This window comes from Chlorocebus sabaeus, chromosome 20 (genome assembly GCF_047675955.1).
Source record: "Chlorocebus sabaeus isolate Y175 chromosome 20, mChlSab1.0.hap1, whole genome shotgun sequence".
In the NCBI taxonomy this organism is placed as follows: domain Eukaryota; kingdom Metazoa; phylum Chordata; class Mammalia; order Primates; family Cercopithecidae; genus Chlorocebus; species Chlorocebus sabaeus.
This window is the reverse complement of record NC_132923.1, coordinates 97,700,179-97,720,007: the sequence shown is the minus strand read 5'-3', so window position 1 is coordinate 97,720,007 and position 19,829 is coordinate 97,700,179. Positions and strand designations below refer to the sequence as shown.

Here is a 19,829-nt window from a genome sequence, read left to right as displayed (position 1 = left end):
AGTCCCTTTTCCCCAGGCGTCTATCTTCTAGCCACACCTACTTCTTTTCTTTCCCAAGTAAACCACTTACATTGTATTACCCCTGAAGTTTTTCCTATTGCTTAGCTGCTAACATTTATTGGATGCTTACAAAGCATGGTGAAATCTTGCCTATGCTTCAAGATGTAGCCAAGAGTATACCATGGTGACTATAGTTAATAACAGTATATCGTATACAGGCCGGGCGTGGTGGCTCACGCCTGTAATCCCAGCACTTTGAGAGGCCGAGGCAGGTGGACCACGAGGTCAGGAGATCGAGACCATCCTGGCCTACAAGGTGAAACCCCGTCTCTACTAAAAATACAAAAAATTAAAAAAATTAGCCGGGCATGGTGGCAGGCACCTGTAATCCCAGCTACTCCGGAGGCCGAGGCAGGAGAATAGCGTGAGCCCGGGAGGTGGAGCTTGCAGTGAGCTGAGATTGCGCCACTGCACTCCAGCCTGGGCAACAGAGTGAGACTCCGTCTCAAAACAACAACAACAACAACAAAATATATATATATATATATCTCGTATGCTTGAAAATTGTTGCGAGTGTATATTGTAAGTGTTTTCACCACAAAAAACTGATAAGTATGTGAGGTAATGCATATGTTAAATAGCTTGACTTAGCCATTCCACTCCTTAAAAGAAACGAAAGATAATTATTCTTCCTTCTGGGCTTCTCAAGGAGAGTACTTCTAGTATTAATATACCACTTAAGATTTTATTTTTATCATTGATTATGATGTGTCTTCCTCTGCCTATGCTCTGTTTCAAAGTCTTTAAGTTGTGGATGTCAGATAAGATACTTAAGTATCTTTAGTCCTCAGCATCTAGTACAATTTCTGGTTTTTTGTATGCGGTAAATAAATAATGCTTATTGAACTTGGCTCTAATACTAATTCATTTCAAGCTTATTTCTTCCATTGGTCTTAATGTCAATTATTATTACAATTACTATGTTCAGTGTAGGACTGGGCATGGTGGCTCATGCCTGTAATCCAGGCACTTTAGGAGGCTGAAGTAGGAAGATTGCTTGAGGCCAGGAGTTCAAGACCAGCGTGGGCAACATATTGAGACCACATCCCTATAAAAAAATTGATAATAGTAAAGATTTTAAATGAGCAATTTAAATACAGTCTTTAAAAGCATAATATAAAAATTGTCTCCACTCTTTCTTTTCATGGCCTGATTTTTCAGATTCCATACTCAGCCACTTCCAAAGCCTCTCCTGTAGCCTGGCTGAGCGATCTTCTCTGCTGCAGAAAGCAATTGCCCAATCTCAGAGTGTCCAGGAAAGCCTGGAGAGCCTGTCACAGTCTATTGGGGAAGTTGAACAAAACCTGGAAGGGAAGCAGGTGGCATCACTCTCATCAGGAGTCATCCAGGAAGCCTTAGCCACAAATATGGTAAGACCTGTGTCCCAAGAGCTAGCGTAGAGGGTATGTTTGCTATGTGCCATCATTATATAATGTTAAAAAAGTAACAAGAGAGAACTTAACATCTGCGAATCAGCTAATAAGATTTAGAAATGATAACTAATCCATGTAAAGATATTTCTACCCAATTGAGCTGGAATGAAAGTGGTAATAGCAAAGTCATGTGGTAGAAGGAGTGGAGAGCTAAGGGGATGAGATGTGTGGTCTTCTGAAGGCTCAGTGGCAGTCCTCCAGTCCCCTTTGTGCGATAGCATATAGTTATTAATTTGTGGCTCAGATGTCCTGGAATAAGTGAGCCAAGAGCTGACAGACATGTTCTTCATGACAGAAATTGAAGCAGGACATTGCTCGGCAAAAGAGCAGCTTGGAGGCCACCCGTGAGATGGTGACCCGATTCATGGAGACAGCAGACAGTACCACAGCAGCAGTGCTGCAGGGCAAACTGGCAGAGGTGAGCCAGCGGTTCGAACAGCTCTGTTTACAGCAGCAAGAAAAGGAGAGCTCCCTAAAGAAGCTTCTGCCCCAGGCAGAGATGTTTGAACATCTCTCTGGTAAGCTGCAGCAATTCATGGAAAACAAAAGTCGGATGCTGGCCTCTGGAAATCAGCCAGATCAAGATATTACACGTTTCTTCCAACAGATCCAGGTGAGGATATATCTGCCATGTTAGCAGAATAAAGGGGAGAAAAGGGCCAGGAGAGAGCCAGCATTTACTGAGCACATACTACGTCAGTCAGTATACTGGAAACTTTACCTGCATTATCTTTGGGAATTATTACAGTGATCCTGTAAACTAGGTATCGTTTGTCCATTTTTTAACCAACACAGTCAATATTTATTTTTCACTCTTATTACATGTTCAACCCAAATCAGCGGAGCCACTCAGCTCATCATAGTCACTCAAGGGATGCAGATTGATGGAGATTTCATCCTGATAAAAGCTTTCATGATTACTGGCTTCAGTGGGAAAAGGGCGTATTTTATCTATTTACATTTTATTAGTCAAATCACTTTCCACAAAACCACCTATACCTTTCAAGAGGGTGAGGAAATGTAATCTCACCACGTACCTAGAAGGTGCAAAGCTAGAAATATTTGGTAAAAAGTATTAACAACTATCACAGATATATTCCCAGAAGTAGAATTGCCAAGTCATAGTATATGCGTATATTAATTTAATTTGACTCAGTAGTGCCCAATTTAAGCTCCAGAATGGCTGTGCCAGCACACATTCCCACCCGTAGTACTTCAGCATTCCTATATCTCTGCATTGCTGCCTTCGCTTTTTCCAGCTTTCTAACATTTTCCGGATTGAAGTGGAATCTCATTGTTTGGTTTTGTTTGCTCTCCTTTTTGCTTTAAATGATTTCAAACTTTACAGAAAAGCAGAAGGAATGGTCCATTAAACACCAGCATACTCTTCATCTAGATTCACCAGTTGCTAATTGTTCTCCCTCTGTTATAAAAATATAAGAGTATCATCATGGGCTTCTATATTTGGTATTACCATTATTCTTTATGATACTTAACGTTTTCCCAAATGTGGTTATTGTGAGCCCCTTCAAGCTGTCTCCTGTGGCTTTTTTTTTTTTTTTTTTTTAATAATTTCACATTGCTATATTTTATATTCAAGTAAGTTACAGCAGACATGTACTAAATTGAAAGTACAAATGGGAACAGATAAAACTTTTTTTCCTGTGGCTTTTTGGCATGTCTTCCTCAGCATAAGAGCACTTTTGGCACTTAAGGTATTTGTGGCACAATAATGTATTTCCTTGTCCCCTATCTGAAATCAGCTATTTATCCAAGGAGCCCCACTTATAGTGGGGAATGATATTTAGAAACCAAATCTGGACACTAGGTGAGCTACTGGAGTGTCACTACTTTAGTTCTTTGTAATAGATAGTGTTAGGAAATATATGTGTATGTTTTTTATATCATAAAATCATACTGACAGTCTAGTTTCAACTCAATACCATAGGAATCTTCCTCCTTTCCACATTTGTATCTTCCTTTCCTGTAGGGAGAACCCTAGTTCCCAGCAACAACTTCAATATATTTACTTATTTGTTTTATTCTACAATAAATATAAGATAGTTTTAGAATTACACTAGTATTTCTACCAATAACAAACCTGCTAAATAAAATTGAGTATTTCTTTGGATTTGTTTTAGTCCTTAGCCTATGACCCACTGTGTACTGTATTCAAAAAAAAAATTACCTGAATTATTTTTTCTGTAATTTCATATATAATTAGATTTGTTTCTATTTGTATTCAACTTTAGGACTTTATTTTTCTATCTTTGTTGATTAAACTTATTTTTAAATATGTAAAGCATTAAAATAGCTCAAAAGTTAAAACTATTCAAAAAGTTATACTCAAGGTATAGGAAGTGAATAAGGATGACATTCTCAGTGTCTTTCCTGTCTCTTCCGTCCCATTTTCACCCATCCCCAAAGTAACACATTTCAGGTTTATTTTTTTCTATTTCTTTTTACCAAAATGAACATACACACACATTCTTATTTCCCATTCTTCCTTACAAAAAAGAAGGGTATATTATGTAATCCTTTGCTTTGTTACTTAATATGTCTTGGAAATCACTTAATATGGATTCACAGACAACTTCATTTTTTAAACCATAATTCATTGTGTAGAAGAATTATAGTTTAATCAACAAGACTCTTTTTTTTCTTTTTTTTTTTTTTTTTGAGACAGAGTCTTACTCTGTGCCCTGTAGCCCAGACTGAAGTGCAGTGGCACGATCTTGTCTCACTGTAACCTCAACCTCCACCTCCCGGGTTCAAGCGATTCTCCTGCCTTCGCCTCCCAAGAAGCTGGGATTATAGGCGCCTGTCACCATGCCTGGATAGTTTTTTTGTATTTTTATTAGAGATGGGGTTTCACCATGTTGGCCAGGCTGATCTCCAACTCCTGACCTCAGGTGATCTGCCTGCCTCGGCCTCCCAGAGGGATTACACGCGTGAGCCACCACACCTGGCCAACAGGACTTATATGTGTGGACATTTCAGTTGTTGTTTCCGAAATTGTGCTATTACAACTGAATAACTGTGTGTATTTTTTCCTATCAGAGTAAGTTCCTAGAGTGGAGTTGTTGCATTAAAGGGTAAATAAATGTGTAGTTTTGTTAGAAATAGCCAAATTCCCCTCCTTTGAGATTTCACCATTTCGCATTCCCACCAGCAGTGTATTAGAGTACCTGTTTCCCCTACAGCCTCACCAACAAAATTTATTACCAAGCTTTTAAATTTTTTCTGGTGTGATTGGTAAAAAATGATATGTGAATGTGGTTTTAATTTTTATTTCTCTTATAAGCGAGGTTGAGTATATTTTTACATTTAAGAGTCATTTATTTGTGAACTGTCTGTTCATATATTTTGTCCTTTTTTTGGTCAAGATTTTTGGTCTTCTCTCGAGTTTTAGAGTTTTAAAAATTTTTTTAGAGTTCTTATATATTAGAGAGATTAATTCTTTATCTGTGATACGTTAGAAATATTGTTTCCCAGTTTGTGCTTTTGACTTATGGTGTTTTTTGACATGTAAATGTGGAATTTTTGTTCTAAACAGAAGATTTTATCAGTATTTTATTAAATATGTATTTTTAGTCAAAGTTTGAAAGATTTTTGTCACACCCAGGTTATGAAAAAAATTATTCATGCTTTGTTCTAAAACTTGTTTTAATTTTTTTTACATTTGAATCTTTTAAAAATTTAAGCTTATTCTGAAGTACGAATCATGTTTATCTTTTTGTATCTTGTCTGTCTAGTTGTTCATAATACAAGTTGAGTGTCCCTAATCCAAAATTTGAAATGCTCCAAAATCTGAAACTTTTTTTTTTTTTTTTTTTTTTTTTTTTGAGGCGGTCTTGCTCTGTCGCCTAGGCTGGAGTGCAGTGGCATGATCTCAGCTCACTGCAAGCTCCGTCTCCCGGGTTCATGCCATTCTCCTGCCTCAGCCTCCCAAGTAGCTGGGACTACAGGTGCCCACCACTATGCCCGGCTAATTTCTTTTTGTATTTTTAGTATTTCACTGGGTTAACCAGGATGGCTACGATCTCCTGACCTTGTGATCCACCTGCCTCGGCCTCCCAAAGTGCTGGGATTACAGGTGTGAGCCACCGTGCCCGGCCCAAAATGAAACTTTTTGAGAGCTGACGTGACACTCAGAGGTCATGCTCAAAGGAAAGACTCATTGGAACACTTCAGATTTCAGAGCTTCAGATTAGGGATGCTCAACTGCTAAGTATAATGCAAATATTCCAAAATCTGGAAGAGTCTGGAATTCAAAACACTTCTGGTCCCAAGCATAAAGGATATCCAACCTGTAACATTTATTTGAAAAGTCCATCTTTTCCCCAAACTTAAGAAACCATCTTCATCATATACCCAATTTTTAGATGTCTTTGAGTCTATTTCTGGATTTTCTTTTTTTTCTTTCTTTTTTATTTTTTTAAGAATGGGGTCTTGTTCTGTCACCCAAACTGGGGTGCAGTGGTGTGATCTCAGCTCACTGCTCGTCTTTCTATTCATGTACCAGAGCATACTATTTTAATTATAAAGGCTTTATGGTATATTTTAATGTGTGGTAGAGAGCTAGTCCTCCTCATTTTTTTTCTTGCAAAATTTTTCATAGGTATAGTTGCGCATTTATTTTTCTATGTGAATTTAGGAATCACCTTTATTAGTTCTAGAGAAAAAAACTTGTTAGCATTTTTATTTGGGTCACACTAAATGTATTTATTCACACAAACGCATATACATACATAGGCAAATACATATGCATACACTTTATGGATGTGTTTCCATCTAGTCAGATCTGCTTTTGTGTTTTTCAGGAGTGTTTTTGATTTTTTTGTTCTGTTTTTGTTTTGAGATGGGGTCCTGCTCTGTTGCCCAGGCTGGAGTTCAGTGGCATGATCATAGCTCACTACAGCCTCAACTCTTGGGCTCAAGTGATTACCAGGGGTCTCAGCCTCCCCAGCAACTGGGATTACAAGCAAGAGCCACTGTACCAAACTTCAGAAATGTTTTAAAATTTAGATTTTATGTTTCTTGTTAGTTGATTACAAAGATTGAGCCTTTTGTCTTGCTATTGTAAGTTGAAGTTTTCATTATTGATTTTTGTGTGTTAATTTTATATCCTACTACCTTATTTAACTTCCTCGTTGTTTGATTTCATTGTATTGTTGATTATCTTGGGTTTTACAAATACACTTTTTTTTTTTTTTTTTTTTTTTTTTTGGAGACAGAGACTTGCTCTGTTACCCAGGCTGGAGTGCTGTGGCACAATCTCGGCTCACTGCAATCTCCACCTCCTGGGTTCAAGCAATTTCCAGCTAATTTTTGTGTTTTTAGTAGAGACAGGTTTCACCACGTTGGCCAGACTGGTCTTGAACTCCTGAACTCAAGTGATCCTCCCGCCTCAGCCTCCCAAAGTGCTAGGATTACAAGAATGAGCCACCACGCCTGGCCTTTTTTTTTTTTTTTTTTTTTTGAGACAGAGTCTTACTCTGTTGCCCAGGCTGGAGTGCAGTGGCACAATCTTGGCTCACTGCAACCTCCTCCTCCCAAATTGAAGTGATTCTTCTGCCTTAGCCTCCCAAGCAGCTGGGACTACAGGAGTGTGCCATCATGCCTGGCTAATTTTTGTATTTTTAGTGGAGACGGGGTTTCACCACGTTGGCCAGTCTGGTCTCCAACTCCTGACCTCAAGTGATCAGCCTGCCTTGGCCTTCCAAAGTGCTGGGATTACAGGTGTGAGCCACTGTGCCCGGCCCTACAAATATACTTTCATGTAATCTACAAATACAGTTTTATCTCTTCTTTTTCAATTCTTATTCCACAGATTGTTTTCTCTTAATTGTATTGGCTTTTTTAATTATTAAATTAACTTTTTTTAAAAAAATAGAGATGGAGGCCGGGTGCGGTGGCTCATGCCTGTAATCCCAGCACTTTGGGAGGCCGAGGCGGGTGGATCACAAGGTCAGGTGATAGAAACCACCCTGGCGAACATGATGAAACCCCGTTTCTACTAAAAATACAAAAAATTAGCTGGGCATAGTGGCGGGTGCCTGTAGTCCCAGCTACTCGAGAGGCTGAGGCAGGAGAATGGTGTGAACCCGGGAGGCGGAGGTTGCAGTGAGCCGAGATAGTGCCACTGCACTCCAGCCTGGGCAACAGAGCCAGACTTTGTCTCAAAAAAAAAAAAAAAAAAAACAGAGATGGAGTTTTGCCATGTTGCCCAGGGTGGTCTTGAACTCGTGGGCTTAAAGTGATCCCCCTACCTTGGCCCCCAAAAGTTCTGGGGATTATAGGCGTGTGCCACTGTGCCTGGCTGATACCTTAAGTACAATGTTAAATAATAGTGGAGATAGTGTGTTTACCCCCATTTTATAGAAGAGACCATGAAGCTTAGAGTAGTTTAGTAGCTTAAGATCACAAGTTAGTAAGTGGCAAAGTGTGATTGAATATCAGGTCTATTTAACTCCTAAAACTTTCATTCTTTACATCCTGTCATGGTACCTCCCAAGTCTTTGAACATTTGTTTAGAGGAGACAAGACTGTTTTGTAATTCCTACCCACTCTCCAGTGAATTGAAGATGTCCTACATATTTACCGGATTTTTTTTTTTTTTTTTTGAGACAGAGCCTCACTCTGTCGCCCAGGCTGAAGTGCAGTGGCCGGATCTCAGCTCACTGCAAGCTCCGCCTCCTGGGTTCACGCCATTCTGCTGCCTCAGCCTCCCGAGTAGCTGGGACTACAGGCGCCCGCCACCTCGCCAGGCTAGTTTTTTGTATTTTTTTAGTAGAGACGGGGTTTCCCCGTGTTAGCCAGGATGGTCTCGATCTCCTGACCTCATGATCCACCCGTCTTGGCCTCCTAAAGTGCTGGGATTACAGGCTTGAGCCACCGCGCCCGGCCTATCAGATTTTTTAAATTGGGCTTTTTAATACAAAAAAAATTAGCCAGGCGTGGTGGCAGGAGCCTGTAATCCCAGCTGCTCACAATACTGAGGCAGGAGAAACGCTTGAACCCGGAAGGTGGAGGTTGCAGTGAGCCAAGATAGTGCCATTGCACTCCAGCCTGGGTGACACGAGTGAAACTCTGTCTCAAAAGAAAAAAAAAGGTTTAGTTTTGTTTTTAAACTTTTCACTGAGTTACATATTTATTGTTTTGATCTAGCATTTGACCTGGCAAGCATACCTCTTTCCTTCTTTTTAGAGTATATTTATAAGGATTAGAGGATTTAATACATATCCTTGTTTGCTTGACAGGAACTCAATTTGGAAATGGAAGACCAACAGGAGATCCTAGATACTCTTGAGCACCTGGTCACTGAACTGAACTCTTGTGGCTTTGCACTGGACCTGTCCCAGCATCAGGACAGGGTACAAAACCTCAGAAAAGACTTCACAGAGCTACAGAAGACAGTTAAAGAGAGGTGAGTTATCATTTGTGTTGGTCAGCATTGGGGAACTATTTTTTCTTGTTATGGAGTGAAATGATCTTTTCTCTTTTCTTCCTTTACCAGAAAAGATGGCATCTAAAACTCTACTACTGAGTCATAGGAGGGTGAAAAGTGCCGTTTTTTAGGCAAAGCTACCTAATCTACTTTATTCTTAGTGGTTTTTCTTTTTTCTTTCTTTTTTTTTTTTTTTCTGAGATGGAGTCTCACTGTCACCCAGGCTGGAGTGCAGTGGTGCTATCTCGGCTCACTACAACCTCCATCTCTTGGGTTCAAGCAATTCTTCTACCTCAGCTTCCTGAATGGCTAGGATTACAGGTGCCCACCACCATGCCCAGCTAATTTTTGCATTTTTAGTAGAGACAGGGTTTCACCACGTTGGCCAGGCTGGTCTCGAACTCCTGAGCTCAGATGATCGACCCGCCTCAGCCTCCCAAAGTGCTGGGATTACAGGCATGAGCCACCGCACCCAGCCACTTAGTGGTTTTTCTAATAGTAGCTAACAGAAAATAGGGATGAGTTCCTTATCTCTGTGATCAGAAGCCTAGGCCACTTGGACCAAACAGAACAAATTTGAGGCAGCAAGTAAGATTATAGAATAATTTTGAAAGAAGAGAAAAATTGGAAGAGACTTCCTAGACATAAATAAGGGTTATGTTGGCACTCCCCTGGCCTTTTTTTTTTTTTTTTTTTTTTAAAGATACAGGGTCTTGCTATGTTGACCAGGCTAGTTGTGAGCTCCTGGCCTCATCGATCCTACTGCCTTGGCCTCCCAACATGCTGGGTGGGATTATAGGTGTGGACCACCATGCCCAGCCCTGCTGCTTGTTTTGACCACATTTAAAAATGTTGCTATTTTAGAGGAGTATCTGGATTCTTCTTTTTTTTTTTTTTTTTTTTTTTTTTTTGAGACGGAGCCTTGCTCTGTCGCCCAAGCTGGAGTGCAGTGGCGCGATCCTGGCTCACTGAAAGCTCCGCCTCCCGGGTTCACGCCATTCTCCTGCCTCAGCCTCCCGAGTAGCTGGGACTACAGGCGCCCGCCACCGCGCCTGGCTCATTTTTTGTATTTTTTAGTAGAGACAGGGTTTCACCGTGGTCTTGATCTCCTGGCCTTGTGATCCACCTGCCTCGGCCTCCCAGAGTGCTAGGATTACAGGCGTGAGCCACCGCGCCCGGCCTGGATTCTTCTTTCAAGGCAAACAAGGGAATATATGACAAGGCTGGCTGATTTTGGTCCCTGTTGAAAAGCCATGGTTCCCCACTGGACAGCCTCACATGGATTTAAGAACATGAACAAGACTTCTTATCTCAGTTTAGCCGTAAATATGTTCTTGATTTAGCAGATAACTGCCTTAGTGATTAGAAGAAAAGAGTCGCTCAAACCAACATTATTAGCAGCAGGTTATCTAATGGAGAGGATGGGGACAAAGGTGAAGAAAGCTTTTGTTTTTCTTCCCCTATACTGAGGGCCTTTTTACTGTATGAGGAATCAGGATTTCTGAATTGACATCTGTCTGATATATGGCCATTTCCAAAACTTTCCTTTTGATTTAGTTTATTCATTGGCGTGATTAATCTAGAACTAATCACCTAACTTCTGTGAGCCTCAGTTTCGGCACCTTCCTTGCTAAAGCAATCAGCATTTGAATTGGTCCTTGAAAGAGTCAAATAGCTAAAATGTAGCATGGCTGGATCCAAAGCCTGCATTCTTTCCATTGTATCACAGTACCTAAATAGCAGCCTCCCTTTAGTTTTTCTCACTTTCACTTTAGCCTGGAGTAAGATGGAAGGCCTCTTTCCTCAGAAATGTCCAAACAAGGGCAATATATTCCTGAGTTTGGTACTCTTTAACATTATATGTGGTTGTTCAGCCAAACCTGCTGTGGAAAAGATTATGAGAAAGAAAGGCCATGTTAGGTAACTGATGTCTGGAGTCACAGAATGAGCTAGTCTTAGCTCAAGTTGACTTTATAAAACTTAGTCTGGCAAGTAACAAAACTGCTTCATTGACAGAGAGAGAGATGCATCATCTTGCCAGGAACAGTTGGATGAATTCCGGAAACTGGTCAGGACCTTCCAGAAATGGCTGAAAGAAACTGAGGGGAGTATTCCACCTACAGAAACTTCTATGAGTGCTAAAGAGTTAGAAAAGCAGATTGAACACCTGAAGGTAGGTGAACAAAGGGACTCCAAGAATTGGACTAGGCACTGGTTTGAATACGTGTATTAACTGGCCTCCAGCTGTGGTGGGGAAATGTATGAGAAATCCAAGTTGTCAGTCGGCATCAAAACAGAAATTCCTCCGTTTTCTTTATGTGGTAACAATCTACCCATACAGTCTTTGAGAAGCATACACTCTCTTTGTATGTTTGAGAATTAGACAAATATATTTGAGCAGGTAACCAGATAATATTATCAGGAAATTGAGGATAGAAGAACTAGTACGACTTCAGCTAATAAAGGAAAAGCTAGAATCAGATGGTTGGAAGGTACCTTCAAGGATGGGACCAACCTTCCTCCCATTCCCTGCAAAATCCCTTCTGTACTGTCTTTGATCCGTAATCATCCAGCCTCTGCTTATACCTCTAACCTGAGTCTTCCTTTTGTTGAAATAAGCCAAATATGCCTCTAACTGTCATGCACTTATGCTTATTTTCTCAGTAAAGCACACTTTATCTTGAGCAGATGAAAGAGAATAGTTTGATTGCTTTCACAGAGCTGGTGCCAGGAGTGTTTGCTGTTGGGAATTCCCTAGGACAGAGCTTTCCCAACATTTTTGTTTCACAGTGCCCATGGTGTGTTAAGAAATTTGTCATGGCACCTCAAGGCCAAAAAAAAAAAAAAAGAAACAAAACAATAAAAACACCTCCTAATACTTCTACTTGCTAAGAAGTTACGTCCAAAGAACTTAGTAGTTGTTCATATGGTGTTCAACAGATGTCACAACTGTATTTTCCTCAAAAATGTAAAATATTCTGTGAGTCAAGCCACAGTTTGGGGACTGTGGCTCTTCAGAATCAAGAGTGATTAATGGCCAGGCGCAGTGGCTCACGCCTGTAATCCCAGCACTTTGGGAGGCCGAGGTGGGTGGATCACAAGGTCAGGAATTCAAGATCAGCCTAGCCAAGATGGTGAAACCCCATCTCTACTAAAAATACAAAAATTAGCTGGGCATGGTGGCGGGCACTTGTAATTCCAGCTACTTGAGAGGCTGAGGCAAAGAATTGCTTAAACTGGGGAGGCGGAGGTTGCAGTGAGCTGAGATGGCGTACTGTACTGCAGCCTGGGCGAAAGAGAGTGAGACTCTGTCTCAAAAAAAAAAAAAAGAGTGATTAGTTAAGGAACTGACAAGCAGTAACCAAGGGTCAGTTTGAAATTAGGCAATATGAGTAGGGCTCTGTGACTTTCTCTGCAGCTTAAAGTCAAAAGCAAACTAAGTAGATTGTCAGGGATATTCAGTATGGAGGAGGGCATTGAAGGCTAGAATGGTGTCCCTGCTCTGAAAGGAGTAAAATCCTACAACTATGGCAGGAGACATCTTGGAGACTTAACATGATGTGGTACTTTTGTCTTAAAGCAAATGCCATTGTTTCCTAATGGATTTCTATGGTAGTTGGATCTTTGATTTCAAACCCAATATAAAGTTTCCTTAATAAATGCAAAGTATAGCCTATGATTCTATATATTTTTCTGTATCTCAATATCTAGCTCCTCATTTATCCTCCAGTTACTATTTCTTTTTTCATCTTTATATGCATGTTGTTCCCTCTTGTCAGTCTGGCAAACTCTTATCTTACTTCTTTTTCTTTTTTTTTAAAGACAAAGTCTCATTCTGTTGTCCAGGCTGGGGTGCCATGGCGCAATCTCAGCTCACTGCAACCTCTGCCTCCCAGGTTCAAACAACTCTCCCATCACAGCCCCCTGAGTCGCTGGGATTACAGGCGCCTGCCACCATGCCTGGCTAATTTTTTTTTTTTGTATTTTTAGTAGAGACAGGGTTTCACCATGTCAGCCGGTCTGGTCTTGTACTCCTGACCTCAAGTAATCTGCCCGCTTCAGCCTCCCAAAGTGCTGGGATTACAGGCGTGAACCACAATGCCCAGCCATTATCTTAACTCAAAGCTTTCCTTCCTCTAGGCAGAATTAGATAGAACTCCTCTTGTGCTCTTGGAATTCACAGACTGTCAATAATACTATAATAGCATTTATCACATTATAATGCAATTGATAATCTGAGCTTCTGATTTTAGAAATTGTGTCATAATTCTATTTTATACCCCAGTGCTTGGCATGCTACCAGGCATATAGTAAATATTCAATAGATGTTTGATAAATGAATAAATAAATCAGAAGGATGGTCTCTTAATGCTTGTCAAAACACTAGGGAGCATATATAGAATTGGTGTCCCTACTTATGAGGAAAAAGCCCCAGATATTACATTTAGCCATTTTCTTCTTTAAACAGAGTCTACTAGATGACTGGGCAAGTAAGGGAACTCTGGTGGAAGAAATCAATTGCAAAGGTACTCCTTTAGAAAATCTCATCATGGAAATCACAGCACCTGATTCCCAAGGCAAGACAGGTGAGTACAGGCTCTTCAAAATATAGTGAATAAAAATTGCTCTTTGCTTTTGGCCTTTGGAGATGCCTCTTTATACAATTAAAGTGAAAATCAAGGTTGGGTATGAAAACAAAGTGCATCCCCAAAGCAGTCTTCCCCTGCAACCTAACCTGTCACCCCTTTTGCTATATAACATTTCTTCATTTTGCAAAATTCCTTCCCATGATGGGAAAAGTAAATGAACTAGTTGGCCCACTTAGAACTATCAGATGGCTGGGTGCAGTGGCTCACACCTGTAATCCCAGCACTTTGGGAGGCCGAGGTGGGCGGGTCACAAGGTCAAGAGATCGAGACCATCCTGGCTAACACGGTGAAACTACAAAACTCTCTACTAAAACTACAAAAAAGAAAAAAAACTAGCCGGGCATGGTGGTGTGCACCCATAGTCCCAGCTACTCGGGAGGCTGAGGCAGGAAAATGGCGTGAACCCGGGAGACAGAGCTTGCAGTGAGCCCAGATCACGGCACTGCACTCCAGCCTGGGCGACAGAGCGAGACTTGTTCTCAAAAAAAAAAAGAACTCTGGGAGGCAGAGCTTGCAGTGAGCCGAGATCATGCCACTGCACTCCAGCCTGGGCGACAGAGCGAGACTCCATCTCAACAAAAAAAAAAGAACTATCAAATGAACATAGAATAATTAAATAAGATTTTCATCTTGAGAATTTCCCTTTTTTGAACGTGTAAATGGGATGAGTATGCATCATCTTTAAACTTGGGTACTGGCCAGGCACGAAGTCAGAAGATCAAAACCAGCCTGGCAACATGGTGAAACCCTGTCTCTACTAAAAATACAAAAATTAGGCCGGGTGCGGCGGCTCACACCTGTAGTAATCTCAGCACTTTGGGTAGCCAAGGCGGGTAGATCACGAAGTCAGGAGATTGAGACCATCCTGGCTAACACGGTGAAACCCCGTCTCTACTAAAAACACAAAAAATTAGCCAGGCGTGGTGGCGGGTGCCTGTAGTCCCAGCTACTCGGGAGGCTGAGGCAGGAGAATGGTGTGAACCCAGGAGGTGGAGCTTGCAATGAGCCGAGATCACACCACTGCACTCCAGCCTGGGCAACAGACAGAGCGAGACTCCGTCTCAAAAAAAAAGTACAAACATTAACCAGGCATGGTGGTATGCGCCTGTAGTCCCAGCTACTGGGGAGTCTGAAACATGAGAATAGCTTGAACCTGGTAGATGGAGGTTTCATTGAGCCGCGATGGTGCCTGCACTCTAGCCTGGGCAACAGACAGAGCAAGACACCGTCTCAAAAAAAAATTGGGCATGCCTGGATAGGTATGAGTGTGATATCCAGGAAGAAGCAAGGTATTTAGAAGTCAGTATTGGGCCGGGTGTGGTGGTTCATGCCTGTAATCTCAGCACTTTGGGAGGCCTAGGTGGGCTGATCACTTGAGGTCGGGAGTTCAAGACCAGCCTGGCCAACATGGTGAAACCTTGTCTCAACTAAAAATATAAAAATGAGCCAGGCCTGGTGACTCGTGCCTGTAATCCCAGCTATTCGGGAAGCTGAGGCAGGAGAATCACTTGAACCTGGGAGGCAGAGGTTGCAGTGAGCTGAGATCATGCCACTGCACTCCAGCCTGGGCGACAGACCAAGACCCCATTTCAAAAAAAAAAAAAAAAAATCAGTACTTCAAAGGGGGTACAAAGATTGTGCTCACGTGTGTATATAATCTTTCACTGCAAATTAAGTCCTTGAAGCAAAATCTAATATGAAGGCCAGGCACAGTGGCTCACGCCTGTAATCACAGCACTTAGGGAGGCCACGGCAGGCGGATCACGTGAGGCCAGGAGTTTGAGACCAGCTTGGCCAACATGGTGAAACCCCGTCTCTACTAAAATACAAAAATTAGCCAAGCATGGTGGCTTGCACCTGTAATCCTAGCTACTCGGGAGGCTGATGGGGAAGAATTGCTTGAACCCGGGAGGCAGAGGTTGCAGTGAGCCCAGATCGCGCCACTGTACTCCAGCCTGTGTGACAGGGCGAGACTGTGTCTCAAAAAAAAAAAAAAAAAAAACTCATATGAGTTCTCAGTCACCTGCTTGTTGTTGATTGAGATCCCATAGATTTTATTACTAGTCTATGATAGTGCACTCCTATAGCCACTTAACGAGTAAAGGAAAAATTTATTTGCTTTCTGAAAATGTGCACTTTTCTATAGTATTCTAAAGTTAAAAGATATTTTGGAACTATCCACAAGTGACAACATTTTAGGGAATTGGTGATATAACAACCTCTACGTTCATTGACTTATTCGTTTGTGACTAGATCAGAGTCAGCAAACTTTTTCTATAAAGGGCCAGATAGTAAATATTTTAGGCTTGCAGGGTATATGGTCTCTGTCACAGTTGTATACCTACCTCTGCCATTGTAACAAAAGCAGCCAAAGACAATACATTAATAGAAATGAGTGGTTGTGGCTGCATTCCAGTAAAACTTTGTTGAAACAGGTGAAGGACCAGATTTGGCTGGTGAGCTATAGTTTACTGACTCCTAGACTAGATCATTTTAAAAAAAAGAGAAAAAACAGAAATGTCATATAAAACAGAAATTTCATGTAGAAAAACAGAAATCTCATATAGAACCCTACTACATAAAACAAAACATTTTGTTGGTGGCCAGGCTCGGTGGCTCACGCCTGTAATCCCAGCACTTTGGGAGGCTGAGGTGGGCAGATCACGAGGTCAGGAGATCGAGACCATCCTGGCTAACATGGTGAAACCCTGTCTCTACTAAAAATACAAAAAATTAGCTGGACGTGGTGGTGGGCGCCTGTAGTCCCAGCTACTCAGGAGTCTTAGGCAGGAGAATGGCTTGAACCCGGGAGGCGGAGCTCGCAGTGAGCCAAGATTGCACCACTGCACTCCAGCCTGGGAGACAGAGTGAGACTCTGTCTCAAAAAAAAAAAAATAAATAAATAAATAATAAAAAAATTTTTTTTTAAAATAACATTTTGTTGGCATAAGTTTCCCTTATACGTTATTTTATAGCATTTATCTGTAATGAAATCCATCAGTAAGAATATTGAGACTACCTCAATGCATATAAAAATTTGAAAAGGAAGATTATTGGATGACAGCTTCACCATCTTATTTATTTATTTGTTTGTTTGTTTGTTTGTTTTTTGAGACGGAGTCTCGCTCTGTCGTCCAGGCTGGAGTGTAGTGGTGCAATCTCTGCTCACTTCAAGCTCCGCCTCCCGGGTTCATGCCATTCTCCTGCCTCAGCCTCTCGAGCAACTGGGACTACCAGCGCCCGCCACCACGCCTGGCTAATTTTTTGTATTTTTAGTAGAGATGGGGTTTCACCATGCTAGCCAATCTCCTGACCTTGTGATCTGCCCTTCTCAGCCTCCCAAAGTGCTGGGATTACAGTCATGAGCCACCGGGCCCAGCCTATCTAATTTATTTCTAAATTTTGTTGGGTTTCATTGTATCCAGAAAATATGGTTCACACATACTAAGTATTTGCAAATGATGACAAATGTTTTTAAAAGTTGACTTCACAATATCAGAACAGGCTTTGATTGAATTGAGCTAGAAACTTGAAAGTGACGTAATAAGAAATTATTGTTTCAAAGTTAAATCACTAAGAATATTTAATGAGGGCTCTTACACATAGAAAACACTTAAGACTGACATTGAGGACAAAAACTGTCCAACTGACTTGAAGTGTTAGGAATTATATTATTACACAATTCTGTCCCAGTGAGAACTGTGTAGATGTACAGAGAGCAAGCTGTGTTATATTTTTGGTCATGTTATTTAATGTATTACACATATGCTATAGATGTTTTTCTTTGTATAGTATACGTGAGTGAACATGGACAGGTTTGAATATCATAAATTGCTGGTGAAGAGCTGCCACCTTTCCAATCAGGGACACTCAAAAATAAGTTAAAATAGATGCTTAGATGTGTCAGGAGCTGCTTTACTTTCCCCGGAAAAGCAGCATAATTGGTTTTATCTGGTGGGTTAAGGTGTAGAATTCAGCATAATTGAACATGCGTGTTTTATTATCATTTCTAAGTAGTTAGAAATGTCTGTGAACATTACATTTAAACCAAACTTTAACCACAATCCCTAAAGCACCTTTTTAGGGTGCTTTGAAAATCAGTTTGAAAATTACTATCCTGAGTGCTCTCAAAGTTCTCCTCCAACTCTGAAAAACCATATATATTTCAGTACCTTACATTTATGTAGCTCTGTTTCATAAAGTACTTTGACATACATTGGCTCATGATCTTTTCCCAGTTACCCCATGAGAGTTAACAGAGTAGGCTGTATTATCTTTAAATCCTGCAGAAGAAACTGTTTGTAGATTAAGGCTCACATACTGAGTTAGTGACAACCTTGGTTAGTACCTTCTTCTGCTACCTACTAGTCCAATTTCTTTTTTTCCATCACCACACTGCAGTGGAATATGATTTTTCTATTTTGTATTTTTTAATTGAAAATATAATAACATTAACATTTAAACGTTTTATAATTACCACCGTAATTCAACTAATTTTTTTCCTTGTTTTTAGAGACAGGGTCTCCTCTGTCACCCAGGCTGGAGGACAGTAGTGTGATCGTGGCTCACTGTAGCTTTGACCTCCTAGGCCCAAGCAGTCATTCCACCTCAAGCTCCCAAGTAGCTAGGACCACAAATGTGCACTGTCATGCCTAATTTTTTTTTTTTTTTTTAACTTTTTTTTGTAGAAACAGAGTCTTGTGTTGCCTAGGCTGGTCTTAAACTTCCAACCTCCCAAAGTGCTGGGATTACAGGCGTGGGCCATCACACCTGGCCCACAACTCTTTTGTTTTTGTTTTGAGATGGAGTCTCGCTCTGTCACCCAGACTGGAGTACAGTGGCACCATCTTGGCTCACTGCAACCTCACTGAATCCTGAGTTCAAGCGATTCTCCTGCCTCAGCCTCCCCAGTAGCTGGGACTACAGGCGTCCGCCTCCACACCCGGCGAATTTTTTGTATTTTAGTAGAGATGGGATTTCACCATGTTGCCCAGGCCGGTCTCGAACATCCTGAGCTCAGGCAGTTCACCCACCTCAGCCTCCCAAAGTGTTAGGATTACAGGGGTGAGCCACCGCGCCCGGCCAACTATTTCGTAATATAACCTTGCACATAACTTTTTGTAAAGTGAAGTCAGTGCATACAAGAGTTTTCTGTCGTTTTAAAGTATCATTATGAATATTTTTCAGATTTCTGTATAATATTTATCATTACATCACCTGGTTTTTACCTATCTTGGGAAACTTTTCTGAAATATAAGCAATCAGTTTGGGGAGAATGTATGTGAAATTATGGTGATTAGAAACAGAACCAAAGGCCCAAAGCACAATTTATGGGAATGTTGATGAGCCATATTTATTGGCACTTAGGATTTCTGTTTTTTCTTGGGGAAAGGTGAGCAAGAAGAGGTTATGAAAGAAAAGGCAAAGAATCTTCCTTTAGAAACAATATATGAAGGGTTCATTTTAATGTCTTTATTAGAAGAAGGCTGCTTTTTAGGGCAGGCACGGTGACTCATGCCTATAATCCCAGTACTTTGGGAGGTCGAGGCAGGCAGATCACCTCAGGTCAGGAGTTTGAGACCAGCCTAACCAACATGGTAAAACCCCGTCTCTACTAAAAATACAAAAATTAGCCGGGCCTGGTGGCAGGTGCATGTAATCCCAGCTATTTGGGAGGCTGAGATGGGAGAATTGCTTGAACCCGGGAGGTGGAAGTTGCAGTGAGCCGAGATCATGCCACTGCACTTCAGTCTGGGCGACAGAGTGAGAGACTCTGTCTCAAAAAAAAAAAAAAAGAAAAAAAAAATAGGCTGCTTTTTATGTCCTTAATGATACTTATTTTCATTTTTATTATATTGAAAGACATTGATATAAAAGGTAAAACTTTCTGGCTTTATTATAAAAACTCATTCCAAAATATGGCAAGTACCATTCTAGACTTAATAATTTTACCAGTACTTGCTTTACAAAATTAGGGCAGCATCCAAAGAATTCAAGTTGGAGATTTAATAAGAAGGGAATATGAATTTCCTCTAGAAAGGATTAAGAATCATTCCTGCTAAGGTCCTCGAGTGACATTTTGTTGCCTGGCAGCTAAAATAATTTGTCTCTTTCCATGACTATGTTGTCTTGTGCTGTGTTAACTTCCTGATACCTAAGCTTAAAGTGAGGGCCAAAGGACAAATTCAGTGCCTATATGTATTCCTAACACGTTGGTCTTGCCCTGTTTGTCTCCCT

General features: G+C 41.0%; 1 protein-coding gene across 17 annotated transcripts in view; it reads left to right on the top strand.

The window, feature by feature from the left end:
- Positions 1-19,829, top strand: part of MACF1 (microtubule actin crosslinking factor 1) — a 404,957-nt gene that overhangs the window by 274,691 nt on the left and 110,437 nt on the right. For all 17 annotated transcript variants that reach the window (XM_073007458.1, XM_073007449.1, XM_073007456.1 and 14 more), the window contains 5 exons: positions 1,222-1,430; positions 1,789-2,106; positions 8,756-8,922; positions 10,960-11,116; positions 13,412-13,529. In XM_073007458.1, the coding sequence (XP_072863559.1) occupies positions 1,222-1,430; positions 1,789-2,106; positions 8,756-8,922; positions 10,960-11,116; positions 13,412-13,529 (969 nt within the window). The remainder of the gene's footprint in view (positions 1-1,221; positions 1,431-1,788; positions 2,107-8,755; positions 8,923-10,959; positions 11,117-13,411; positions 13,530-19,829) is intronic.